Genomic DNA, 14,325 nt, shown 5'->3' on the forward strand with positions numbered 1-14,325 from the left:
GCATATTTGAAATATGTTTATAGATATATGTTTCATCCTCCTGTGAGCTCTTTCTTTAGTGGTTTTATCGGCGGGTAAAATCAGATTTCCCTCAGACGGACCGCCAAAATAACCGTTGAAATTTAAATGGCTGAGATTCGCGCTTCAGGATCGTGACGTGTGTGTGCTGCTCTCCTACAGTGGCCAGACAACGGTCAGCATTTGATCTCTATGGGGTTGATTTTAAAAACAACTACCAATTTTTTTATATATTTTTTTTATAATTAATTAAATAATAATCATAATTTATTTTTAGCTACCCGGAAGGCTTTATATGTTTTATTGTTTTACCGATCCTCCTGGAAATCAAGGCAAATTGCACTGAATCATATGTTTAATGTGTGCCTTTTCAAACAAACAACTGTGATAACTTGATATTTGCCACTGCTCTCTTCATAAAATTAAGGAACTGAACAAAACTACACACATTCTAAAAGTTTCTTACACTGTTTACTTACTTAGCATGGATGGATTAGGAACAGTTTCATATTTATGATTATGGGCGGAGCTACAGTATATGACATCACTGCATGTGTGTAAAGCATGGTGTAAAGTCTTTGTTGAAAGTGAAACTGAACAGATGAACTGGCTTCTTCAAACAACACTTCTTTTCCGAAACCCTGAAATTAACGATCAAATCTGACATTCATTCACAGGTAAGCGATGGAAATGTAAGTTCACTAGTTTAATAGCATGCAGTACAAGAACGTTTGTAAAATTCAAGTATGTGTTCATACAACACATATCAGAATCAGGAAGTATTTGAACTGCAGACAGAATAAACAAAGTTCAATGAAAACCATAACTCTATTAAACAGAAATGACTCTTGGTGGTTACAGATGTTTATTTAGTAAGTTATTTGCTTGAAAAAGTACAGTTCCACTCATTTTCTGTTTTTTTTTTTTTTTTTTTTTTTTTTTTTTTTAATCTCATGATTGTATTAAAATGTTGTTGTGAAAACCTATTACATTTGCTGTACTGTGTTTATTCCCTAGTTTAGTGTCTGTATTTAGTTTCTTCAGATTTTTTCTACTGGTATTTAACATGCAAAATCCATAGCCTAATTTACTCAAAATTGCTCTCTTCAGGAATGTAGAAGATATATTGACATTACTTATCTTATTACTACTTACTTATTTTTTCAGTCATGGCGTCCTCCAGTGGTCCAGCACTAAATGAGAAGCTCCAGTGCTCCATCTGCCTGAAAGTGTTCACTGATCCAGTCACCACTCCATGTGGACACAACTTCTGCAGAACCTGCCTGAGCAGGTGCTGGCCAAACTCACCGATCTGCTTCTGTCCACTCTGTAAAGAAAAATTCAGCAGAAGACCTGAGCTCAAGATTAATACAACTCTCGGAAAGCTTGTGCAGCACTTTAAGGAGAAGCTTAAACAAGAATCTGAGGTGTTCTGTGACATCTGTGATGAAGGAAAGCAGAAAGCAGTGAAGACCTGCCTGACGTGTCCAAGCTCTTACTGTGAGACTCACCTGGAGCCTCATCTCAGAGTCCCACGTCTAAAGAAACACAAACTCATCAATCCTGTGGAAAATCTGGAGGATTATATATGCCAGAAACACGAGAGACCTCTGGAGCTGTTCTGTAGAGATGACCAGACGTGTGTTTGTCTGTTCTGCACTGAAGGAGAACACAGGACTCACAACACTGTTCCTATAGAGGAGGAGAGTCGAGAGAAGAAGGTAAAGAGTTACAGACAAAACACTTTAAACACACTGTGAAATGCATCCTAAACCAGCTAAAAAGTTAATTTTGTAAATTTTTGAGAATGCAATATAAGTTTCCTTCAAAGCTGACAGACATGGACTAAAAGCCAGGAGACAAAAAAAATTAATTCATGGGGTCTAACATTTATTATTCAAATAAGATTTTCTTTTGTCAGAAGATTTAACGCTAAATTCAGTGATAAATGTGTCTGTGTTTTTCTCTGTATGCAGATGATCCAGGACAGAATGAAGAAGATTCAAGAGATTACGCGCTCAGAGCAGAGAAAAGTGAGTGGAAAAAAATTATTAAAATCATTTGTGTTCTTGCACTTTGAGCCACAACTTATCACAAGCTTTGCGATCTTTCTTCGAAAAGTGTTGCTTGAACTGAATCTTCCTCTTTTTGCAGACTCGCCAAGCCTCCATGGATTGTCCCCCTACTTTTTCTCGGACCGTCTACTTTTCAAACTGGATGATTATTAGTCTGGGTGTCCTGTTGGTTGCAGCATTGATGTATACCAGCGTAAGTGAGTATGCTAGTGTGTGTGAGTGCATTGGTTTAGGAGTGAGTGGTTTGGTACCTGCGGTTAAGTGTGTCTTCAGCTGCTTCTAGAATGATGTGATGGTCTCAGCAGTTCGGTCGGAGGTTAAAATAAATAAATAAAGGATTCAAATGGATTTACGGGAAAGAAAAAAAGAACAGTAAAAGATTTTTTTGAAAATGTTTAAAAATAATATTTTATTTCAGTCGTATTCATACACCAAATATGTTGAAAATACAAAATGGAAAAATGCTTCTAGTCTCCTCACAGTCAATGAATTACACAAATCACATAAAGAAAAGTTTCAATAATTTTTTTTTTTAGTTTGCATTACTGGATATTACTGTTGGTTGTTTAACATTAAAACAGTGTCAGGGTTCTGTCACTTTAGTCTGTTTATTCTTGGTTTTGATGACAGAACTCTGACACTGCTATTCTCTTGTCTTGTCATGGTGAGCGTGCGGTTCGATCGGGCCGAATGCTCTTCTGTCCATGTGAGTTGCTTTGTGTGTGGAGCGTAGTGTTCAGATCCCGACACTTCAGTCTAGTTTTGTTTCGGTTCTGTGTCGAGGTTTGGACATTCATGCTCCATGTGTTTGTCTTCTGTTGTGAGAACACGGGATGAGCATTCCCTCATTCTCCATGAGCTCTGTCTAGTTGTGTGAGCGTGCGGTTTCGAGTTTACTTGGGCCATACGCTATTCTGTTCGCATGTTGTTGTGTTTTGTGCAGAACACGGGTCAAGTTTTCATCGGCCACTTGTTTTCTACCAATTTATTCTCCTTGTGTTTTCAGTCCTGTGACAGTTTGTTGTCTTACATTCCTTGTGTCCTGATTCCTGAAGCCATGTCATGTCCTGCTACCAAGTCTTGTCCTGCCAAGGCAAGCTGACCGGTCCTGTTTTGTCCTACGGGGAACAAACAAAAGCCCATTTCTCGCCTCATCCCTTACCTCAACCTTGACAAACAGTTGTCAAATACTAGTATTAAATGTTTAGGCTCTTCTTATGTTGATTCTTTGACCATTTAAAAACTGAAGCTCCTTGCTGAAATTCAAGCTCAGCATCTGTGAACAGTAAAGCCTGTCTTCATTGATTTGATTGGCCATCTCAGTAATTTTGGCATTGATGAGTGATGTTAGAATTAGAGGAAAACCAGCTTAAAATGTAACTTTTGGGGGTAATTCAGTGTTGAGCTCTTCACTGATCTGATCCGCTTTATTTAGAGATGTCAGTCTGATCAGCTGAAGATGATGGAGGAGGAAATCACTGAGCTGAAGAGGAGAAACATTGAGCTGGAGCAGGAAAACACTGAGCAGAAGAGGAGAAACACTGAGCTGGAGCAGGAAAACACTGAGCAGAAGAGGAGAAACACTGACCTGGAGCAGGAAAACACTGAGCTGGAGCAGGAAAACACTGAGCAGAAGAGGAGAAACACTGAGCTGGAGCAGGAAAACACTGAGCAGAAGAGGAGAAACACTGAGCTGGAGCAGGAAAACACTGAGCAGAAGAGGAGAAACACTGAGCTGGAGCAGGAAAACACTGAGCTGAAGAGGAGAAACACTGAGCTGGAGCAGGAAAACACTGAGCAGAAGAGGAGAAACACTGAGCTGGAGCAGGAAAACACTGAGCTGAAGAGGAGAAACACTGAGCTGGAGCAGGAAAACACTGAGCAGAAGAGGAGAAACACTGAGCTGGAGCAGGAAAACACTGAGCAGAGGAGGAGAAACACTGACCTGGAGCAGGAAAACACTGAGCAGAAGAGGAGAAACACTGAGCTGGAGCAGGAAAACACTGAGCAGAAGAGGAGAAACACTGAGCTGGAGCAGGAAAACACTGAGCAGAGGAGGAGAAACACTGACCTGGAGCAGGAAAACACTGAGCTCACTCAAACTGGTATGTGAATATCAAATACAGGGTTTTTGTCAAACTTTTTTTAAAGTGTTAAATTAATTGTAAGCATCTGTGATGTGCTGGTGATCACCACATTATTATAAAATCACTTAAAGTTATATCTTTACGCAGAGAACGCAGAGTTGTGGACCAATAACCCTGTATTAATATTGAGATCAATCAACATTTTCAGGAGAATGTGTGTCTTCATTGAATTAAAAGCTGAGCTAAAATCTATGAATAAAACTTTTCAGTTTTAGTTTAGAATTAAAACAGGTTGACCTGCAGAGCGAGTGCATCATTGTAGCTCTTCGCTATTCTCTCTCCTGCAGCATCAACGTTCGGTCCGAGTACATTAGTAAATCTGACCGTGATCTTGCCGATCTCCCTCGAGAGATAAAATGGCTGTTATTTAAGCCAGCGCAAATACCTGTGTTTACATCCTGTTTTCGGTTGAAGTCCAAAGTAGTCGATTGCCGAGTTCACGCGCGTGATCATAGCAACTAAACCTATGCGCGTGAACATCATTTTTATACATATCTTTCACATCTACTGCAGTCAGATTCACTCGTGTTCACTCAGAAGGAATCACTCACATTTTCTGTGCACTTGTAATGACACATCAAGGATGTCAAGAGGCTAAAAGCAGGTTTACTACTTGCCCCATTGAAGTCAACAGGGTGCAAATTTTAAAAATAGAATAACTCGGTGTAGGCAACCCCGATTTTTGTTGTTGTTCTCTGTATTGACAGCACTCCAAATGTACAAAAGAATTAGCTCAATGTTAAAATTGACCGGAGTTCTCCTTTAATATCTTTGGGTTCAATATGCATCACATGACTAAACTTGCGTCATCATTTTCAAATACCTCTGTTCTGACAGTCCACACCACAACGCAGAAAATGTGTTTTCAAATGTATCCAATTTGGAGAGCGTTTTCAAAAAGCTTTGTTTTCATTGCTAAAAACACGGTCTCAGTGTGGGCGAAAGGCCAAAACAGAGAGAAAAAGATGTGTTTTTCAAATGAAACCGTATTAGTGTGGACAAGACCTGAATTCACAATCATGTTCAGCTCTTAGCATAGTCTTGTCGGTCTGTCCAGCAGTTATTCCCAGGCACGAATGTGACTGTCGTAAGGCAAAATAATATCATAGTAGTGTGAAAGTCATGACAGAATACAGAACGAGCAAAACAAAGCACACGCGGTGAGCACAGTAGGGTTGCCAACTGTCCCATATTAGCCGGGACGTCCTGTATATTGGGCCTAAATAATTTGTCCCGTATGTGACCTCCCTTGTCCCGTTTATTGACTGCTACGCTGATCTAACCACTAAGGGGCTTCACATATGTTGCGTCTTTTGCGCACTCAAGTTTTATATTTTAAATGTAGATGCGCTACAAGCACGCTCACATAGAGAGCAACGCCGTTGTGACCAGTGACGTGCGGTGATGTCTTAAAGAGGCTAGGCACTGAGTTATGAAAGATTACCTGATTTATTGTTTAAAGGCTAATAATAACAGTAAACATTACGCACAAGCGCGGCATATCAAGAAATGTACAAATCAGGATGTATATCGCGTGTATTCTCTCAGTCTCTCTCTCTCTCTCACACACACACACACACACACACACATACACATACACGCACGTCGCACACACACAAGCGCGGCACAGGCACACACCGCGAGTAACAGTAGTTTATGTCCACTCCAGCATTAGAATGCAACCATTCTTAATCCTTATTGTTGCACAGCGGCCAAAAGTAAAAGTAAAATCACACACCGCTCAATTGAATATGAAGTCAAATGGCTTGCATTAATTCAACCATATTTATCAATTCAATATTAAGCCCAAAATAGTTTTTGACTCACCAATCCGTAGATTATTTGTAGCCTACATCAAATTCATCCGCCGCCATTTCCTCATGAAGACGTCGATCGCAGCTTTGTAAAACTCATCTTTACGGGCCTTCAGTTTGCACAGTCTCTGGCTCTCAATTTAAAACATTTAACTCTCTGATGACAGCCTTTTAACTCCGGTGCTGTCATTTTGGCTTTGAATTTGCCGCGGGGATTAGGCATGTAGGCTATCTGTGGTGTGTAACGTTAATGACGTTAGCTGCGCAAATGTCCAGTAATATCTTGATTTTAATTGGTCCATGTCTGATATGTTACGGAGATGTTACGGGCATACCATATTTACGTCCAAAGGCACAGCAGAGTTGTGCTTTTTGACGTACATGTTAAAGAATACAGGATCAAAGTGCGCATGCGCAACATGGGTTTTTCGCTTGCCGTCTGCAATGAATGGACAGTAAAAGCACTGCTTATTCTACGATTAGTTTTTTATTTGATTATGCGTAACTGCTACATTTGTCATCATAACGTCTAAATAATTGGAATAACACACATATTGCATATATAAATCACAAGAATAAACAGTAAAAATACAAATACAAGTTTATTATTTAATAAACCATTTTATTTTTGAATTTTGACAGGGTAGGCAGTGCCTAGTTTGCCTACCCAGACCGCACGTCACTGGTTGTGACGCTCGCTTTCCCCAGGCGCGTCTATGCCGCAAGCAGGTCACGTGACATCGAACCAAGCAATCAGCTTTGGCCTTTCCGTAACAACATTGAAAGCTCAGCCAAAATGGACAAACAGCTGATCATAGCTTGCTCATCTCCATAAATATATCTAGCAGTAGAGCTAATGCAAGTATTTATCCTTTGCTGAGACTTCATCATGGAGAACGTGGCTCATGATTGCTTAGCAATGGCAGACACCACGAGAGCGTTTAGTTTGTTGGTTTAATTTGTTCGGCAAACTAGGTGTATGCGTGTAAAATGACGTCGTCATACTCAGATTCTAATCAGAATGTGAGTCTGATACTGCTCCATAGAGATTTGATTATGGGGCGTGTCTCAACGGAACCAGGAAAAAAAAAACCTCTGCACTCAATTGGATAGACCTACAACCAATCAGAGCAACGGAGTAAATGACGCATGTTCTTCATTCATATTTTCAACCAACAAAATGTCGCGGCTCTCTGTTCCTCTTTTAAAATGAATGCGCTCTGGATATCTTCTATAACAGACGTGATGGCGGAATCTACACATGATGTTTCATAAACAAAGTTCGGGAGGAGCACGTACAAATAATCAATCCAATATCAACTTGTCATCAAACAATACCATGTCTAACGTTACCCTATCTATCAGCATGAGGAAGCATATTCACTCTGTCAACTTACCTAACACTCCTTGACAGTTTTTCAGCATCCCTCCACCACCCCGAATCCTCACTCTTGTCTTGTTCTCTCACAACCAGGAATACCGGGGGGAGTATGGCTACCGAGCCCACAGCCCTCTCCTCGGACAGCACGTCATATACGCATTTATTCTATCGACTTATTTGTGTGAAATCTTATATACGCATTTATTCTATCGACTTATTTGTGTGAAATCTTATATACGCATTTATTCTATCTGACTTATTTGTAAATGTGGACTCGTGAAATCTCAATTCTCCAGCAGCAGTCGTCTTTGTTGTAAACTAATTCAAATCAAGCGCTCTTTGGTGACGTGGATGATTACGTTACCGTTGCTCATCTGTCCATCATCGTATAAAGCCCGCCCTGACAATTTGATTGGTCCGAACAATTTTTGTTCGGGCATAATAGCTCCTCAACGGAGCGAGTCCAGACCGAACTTCCCGACCAAAAAATGTTGTGGGGGGGGGGGGTTCGGGCTGGCACCCAGGCTAGTATGCGTGTAAAATGCGGCAGAACATCTGTTTGTGTATACATTTGTAGATTATATTTCAAACAAATTATGATATTCACAGTGATACTGTAATGAGAAATCCATGTTGAAAACAGTTGTGTACATTTTTTTTTTTCAGGATTCTTTGATGAATAGAAAGTAAAAAAGAAAACAAAAAAAGCAGCATTAATCTGAAATAGAAAGCTTTTGTGACATTAAAATGTCTTCACTGTCACTTTTTATACATTTAATGCATTCTTGCTGAATAAAACTATTCATTTCTTTAAAACAAATTATTACTAATGCCAAACTTTAGAACGGTAGTGTATAATGCTACAAAAGCTTTAGATGGTTTGTGTGTAACAATTGACATTTATTTCTATGACGTTAAAATTATTTTAAGGATTAAACTGTGCATTGATAGGTTAAGCAAAACAAATGTGTTTATATCTGAGAACCTTTTATACACACACTAAACTGCAGACACTGAAATGACATGCACTGTGTGGTACAGTACACATATTTTGAGTGTCCCTTATAAAGAACCACGATTGTCCCTTATTTTCCTTTTCTGAAGTCGGCAACACTAGAGCACAGAGATCCCGTCACTGACACACAACCAGAAGTCTGACTGTAAAATAAACTGTCTAACAGGTTTCCTCACTTCACAAGGACAATATAGACAGCAAACATAACACTTCTTTTTACACTGAATAATTATTATTACAGCTTTAATAAAAATACAACTTGACATTTCTGCTTTTAAACCCTCTGTTATGATTGTCTCATAGACCTCCACCGTACGTATATTTACTGCAGTAACATTCTGCATTTTGTTTTACAAACTGATGGACGATCAACATTTCCATGATGCTGCCAGTAGAGAAACTCACTGTTAACCTGAAATTACTGCTATAAATAATTCATCATTATATTGTCATCTGTGTCCACAGGGTTGAAGTTTGTGCAGAAGTTTGCAGGTACAGTGTGATTGAAACCAATACACTCACAATACTTTTGTTTATAATGTACACATGAAAATGTTTGTTCTGAAGTTGATTGATAATGTCTGATCTCTCTCAGTGGATGTGACTCTGGATCCTGATACAGCGTATCCATCTCTCATCCTGTCTGATGATGGAAAACAAGTCAGTTGTGGAGACATTAGGCAGAAAGTCCCAGAAAACCCAAAGAGATTTGATGTGGGTTTGTGTGTTCTGGCAAAGCAGGGATTCAGTTCAGGGAGATTTTACTATGAGGTGCAGGTGAAGGGAAAGACTTGGTGGAGGTTAGGAGTGGCCAGAGAATCCATTAACAGGAAGGGGGGGATCCCACTGAAACCAGAGGATGGAGTCTGGATTCTGTTGCTGATGAATGAAAATGATTATGTAGTTTTTGATAGTCCATATGTCTCTTTATCTCTGAGAGTGAAACCTGAGAAGGTTGGTGTGTTTGTGGATTATGAGGAGGGTCTGGTCTCTTTTTATGACGTGGAGTCCAGATCTCATATCTACTCTTTCACTGGTCAGACTTTCACTGACAAACTCTATCCATATTTCAGCCCAGGGTTTAATGATGAAGGTAAAAACTCAAACCCACTGATCATCACTCCTGTCAGATGAAATGAACTAAATAACATAAAATCTCAAAAGATTAACTATGGATGTGCTGTTTTTAGAATATGTAAATAAAAAACAAAAAGAATGTACACTAACCACAATCATGTTTTTACTTACAATTAAGAAAATGAATATGTGAAACAAGCGGAAAATGTTTTGTTTTTTTTTATATTCAGGCCCTTAAAAATTATAATGAAATATTTGTGTTATACTGAATACACACGTGTAAATGGCTAATTTGTTACACATCTATACATTTCTTTTGTTTTACATTAATACTTTGCTTTTCAAATCTACTATGAAATTTTACATAATATGCTTTCATATTATATGGTGGATTCTACAAAATACAACATTTTCAAACTTTCCAGTGTTTCTACAAAAATTTCTGAAGCCATTTTCTCTCTCTTCTCTCCAGCTGTTAACATTGAATTACTTGTGAAATGTTGAGGTTCTTGGTTCATGTAAATAAAGACAAGTGTTCACTTCTATAACTGATAGAGGAGAGCGGGGCACAACCGAACACTCTCTGACTTTCTCAGTTTGTGTAAATCCACTTGGGGTTCAGAGAATTATTATTTTCCCACATTAATTTCACAAATTATTAAATTATGTGGTTTTGTTTCATTAATACGGTGTATTTTTTTTTCTTGATTTACCCCGAAAGAATGGAAGTGAAATGTGACAACATGCCCCACAGTAACATGACCATATGACAGATTACAATTTTATCTAATCAAAAAAATTGACAAGACAAACTAAAATATATTGTGAATAAAATACAATTATTCACCTTTTCATATAAAATAATGCCATTTTTTTAATAAATAAAAATAGTTATTTTTAATTATTCATATAAAATAAGTTATTTTTGAGTTTGACAAAACAAACACCACAAAACACAGCTATAGAGCACAGTTCAAAACATAATAATCATTAATAATTTCTGAACATTGAATCTCAGTCTTTATTCACCTTTTTCTCATGTTTTTTTTTTCTCAATAGAATTAATAAAAGTATAGTATAGAATAGCATAGTTCTAATAGGGGCTCATTGTAACGCAGTGTGACAACATGCCCCGCCTGCACAACTGGGATCTAAACCCGGCTAGTGTCTTCTGCTAGCGAAGCATTAAAGAACTATCTCAACTGTTGAATAACAGATATAAGATTAAAATAATATCAGATTGGTCTCATTTTAAATAAACACAAAAAATGCTGCATGTGTGGAAGTATTTAAAACATGTGTGTTAAAACGAGCCCTGAGTTAGTTTGTGCCCTGCTCACCCCTACATTTATCAATTAACTTTAAACTTCAAGATGAATAAAATACTGCTCACATTACTTCACAATTGCTAGATTGACCATATTGTTAATGTGATAAACGAGTTTACACAATACAATTTAGATACACATACGTATATAACAGATTAGTTAACATACTTGTTTTAAATGCTTACACATGAGCAGGAATACCATAGTAAAACCCTGCTGTCATCAGACCAGAAACACACAACAGGACTAACACGTCAGGTCACGTCTCCACATCATTAAAAGGAAAAACAAAGAGAAATGCATTTTGCATAAAGAAAATTAATCTTATTTTATGTCTATTACTGTAATCCAAAAAATAGTCTGGAGACACGAGATGGCACAGATCTGTTTCCCAATGTTCCCATTTATATGTATTGTTTCTTTTGTTTTACAACCTGATGGATAAGTCAAATCATAACCATATAGTATAAATTATAATTAACTAGAATACATCTTTAACAAATTTACAATTCAGTTTGAAAAGGACCTGAATGTAGTTTATTAAATTTGGAAACTGAGTATATATGGGATAAGCGGAAGAAGATGGTATGGTATGGGAGTATATATGGGATGCCAGTAATGACCAATGAATGTGTTTTTGAAAAAAGCTGTAGTTAAAAATGTTTTATTTAGAAATAGCACTCATTAAAAACTAGAATCTGAGATCTTAAACTCATTCCTGAACAAACTGAATCTGAAATGTCTTCATTAAAATGTTAATTTTGTTAACTGTAGCTGTTTTTATAAATGGTGTGTGTGTGTGTGTGTGTGTATGTGTTTGTGAGCACTGACCAAATCTGACCGGCGTTGATGGTTATCAGATCCGTTATCAGTCCAACATCACTGTCATAAACCACTGCCAGATCAAACCTGCAAGAGACAGAAAACATAATATTGTCAGGAAAGATGAGTGAAAACCAGTGTGTGTGTTGTGGTCAGTGAGTGAGGCATGATGGGATGTGTTTACCATATGATGAAGTCTGCGCTGTCAATCTCAGACCAGGGGACACACTCATTGAGTTTTCATGATTTATGGATTATGATTTTTATACTGTACAACCTGTATATTCTGTCCCACAACCCTCACAGAAAACCTGCATTTTTACATTTAATCTGGTGCAAGTGTGAGAAGTTGAACCACTTCATAAATAAAACTATTCTCTGCTTTCATTAAATAAGCCACTGACTTTTTATTGCTGATAATTTCATATACATTTAGCACATTGTACTCTATGTATTAGTGGCTTTAATTAGAATTTACACAAAAATGGCATTTTTAACGTAGCCTATCCTATCTATGACCCAATCTTTATATTCTTCATCAGCTGAGAAAAATAGTTTGCTCCCATTGTTAATTATTCAGTTTCAATGGGAACACAATTTAGTGCAGTCCATTAATAGTTTTATTACTGTTACGACTCACAATGATATTAAAAAGCGTGACTCTATCTGAGTGAAACGCCACACTGACGGCCCGTGAACGGCTTCGCTCCAGTGTGAACGATCATGTAAAACTGATTTCTTCACGTGCTAAACTCCTCCGACACAGATTGTGTGCGGCTTCCCTCCAGTGTTCATTCTCAGCTGATTTCAGGAGCATATCTATTTCCTGTATGTTTAAGCATGTTTTAGGCAAGGCAAGGCAAGGCAAGTTTATTTATATAGCACATTTCATACACAATGGCAATTCAAAGTGCTTTACATAGAAGAAATTAAAATAATAAAAAGAAATAAGAATAGTTAAAACAGTTTAGAAGAATACAAAATAAAATACAGTACAAACAGTCGGACGAACATTGGCACAGTGCTCATTCAGTAAATGCATAGCTAAACAGATGTGTTTTGAGTCTGGATTTGAATGTGACTACAGTAGGAGCACATCTGATCTCCTCTGGAAGCTGGTTCCAGCTGCGGCTGGCATAATAGCTAAAAGCGGACTCGCCATGCTTAGAGTGAACCCTTGGTATTTCTAGCTGATATGATCCTAATGATCTGAGTGATCTGTTGGGTTTATATTCAGTGAGCATATCTGCAATGTATTGAGGTCCTAGGCCATTGAATGATTTATATACCAGTAATAATACTTTAAAATCAATCCTAAATTTAACTGGGAGCCAGTGTAAAGACCTGAGGACTGGTGTGATATGTTCATATTTTCTGGTTCTGCTCAGAATCCTGGCGGCAGCGTTCTGTATGAGCTGCAACTGTCTTATGGTCTTTTTGGGAAGGCCAGTGAGGAGTCCATTACAATAATCCACCCTGCTGGTGATGAAAGCATGAACAAGTTTCTCTAAGTCTTGTCTGGAAACAAAGCATCTTATTCTTGCTATATTTTTCAGATGATAGTATGCTGATTTAGTTATTGCTTTGACATGACTACTGAAACTAAGGTCTGACTCTAGTGTCACACCAAGATTCCTGACTTGATGTTTAGTTGTTTGACCCCTAGAGTGAAGGTATGCGTTCACCTTGAGAACTTCATCTTTGTTTCCAAACGCAATGACTTCAGTTTTGTCTTTGTTTAACTGAAGAAAGTTTTGACACATCCAACTGTTGACTTCATCAATGCATTGGCACAGGGAGTCAATGGGGCTGTAATCGTTAGGCGATAGGGCTAAGTAGAGCTGTGTGTCGTCTGCATAGCTGTGGTAAGCAATTTGGTTCTTTCTCATTATTTGGCTCATTGGGCACATATACAGGTTGAACAGGAGTGGTGCAAGAATTGAGCCTTGAGGGACTCCGCATGTCATGGATGTCCACTCAGACTTATGGTCTCCTATACTCACATAATAACCTCTCCCATCTAAGTATGACCTGAACCATTTTAGGACTATCCCAGAAAGCCCCACCCAGTTTTCCAGCCTGTCCAGAAGTATGTTGTGATCGACAGTGTCAAATGCAGCACTGAGGTCGAGTAGTACCAGCACTGATAATTTGCCTGAGTCAGTATTTAAGCGAATATCGTTTATTATCTTTATGAGCGCTGTCTCTGTGCTGTGGTGCGGTCGGAAACCAGATTGAAAATTGTCAAAGTATCCATTCGAGCATAAGAATTTGTTCAGCTGATTGAAGACAACAAGGCATGTTTTATCCTCATGCGAGATTTCTTTCTTTTCTATGATTTTACCGGCACTAGAATCGTTTCTAGTTTGTTACAAGAATTTCATAAATTCTATGATGAAGACTAATGAATACTTTACCCGCTTATAAAAGTCCCAATCTGTACGTGTTTGCAGTTATTTAAAAAGATTTAACCTAAAAAAAAAAAATACTCAAATCTTATCCCGATAAACCTACAGATTCGCCAAGGTCATGGGTTCGTTTCCCAGGGAAAGCAAGACCTGATAAGAATGTAAATGTGTACCTTGAAATGCAATGTAAGCTTTGTTTAAAAGCGTCTGCCAAATGCATAAATGTAAATGTAAAACAAA

The 14,325-nt window shown here is 38.1% G+C and overlaps 1 protein-coding gene across 1 annotated transcript; it reads left to right on the forward strand.

Moving 5' to 3' along the window:
- Nucleotides 1-561: 561 nt before the first annotated feature.
- LOC311285717 (uncharacterized protein) lies at nucleotides 562-12,030 on the forward strand. Its single transcript, XM_084435754.1, has 7 exons — nucleotides 562-695; nucleotides 1,186-1,739; nucleotides 1,995-2,051; nucleotides 2,173-2,286; nucleotides 3,529-4,198; nucleotides 8,916-8,942; nucleotides 9,046-12,030. Exons 2-7 carry the CDS (start codon nucleotides 1,188-1,190, stop codon nucleotides 9,582-9,584), a joined length of 1,959 nt encoding a protein of 652 aa, XP_084291880.1. The 5' UTR covers nucleotides 562-695; nucleotides 1,186-1,187; the 3' UTR covers nucleotides 9,585-12,030.
- Nucleotides 12,031-14,325: the final 2,295 nt, after the last annotated feature.

The sequence above is a fragment of the Rutilus rutilus genome (assembly GCF_951802725.1).
Source record: "Rutilus rutilus genome assembly, contig: SCAFFOLD_58, whole genome shotgun sequence".
Lineage (NCBI taxonomy): Eukaryota > Metazoa > Chordata > Actinopteri > Cypriniformes > Leuciscidae > Rutilus > Rutilus rutilus.

Coding starts and splice junctions, on each gene's coding strand:
- LOC311285717 (XM_084435754.1), top strand. CDS start 1,188: ATGGCGTCCTCCAGTGGTCCAGCACTAAATGAGAAGCTCCAGTGCTCC. Junction 2,287..3,528: donor CAGCATTGATGTATACCAGC/GTAAGTGAGTAT, acceptor CGCTTTATTTAG/AGATGTCAGTCTGATCAGCT. Junction 4,199..8,915: donor CACTGAGCTCACTCAAACTG/GTATGTGAATAT, acceptor CTGTGTCCACAG/GGTTGAAGTTTGTGCAGAAG.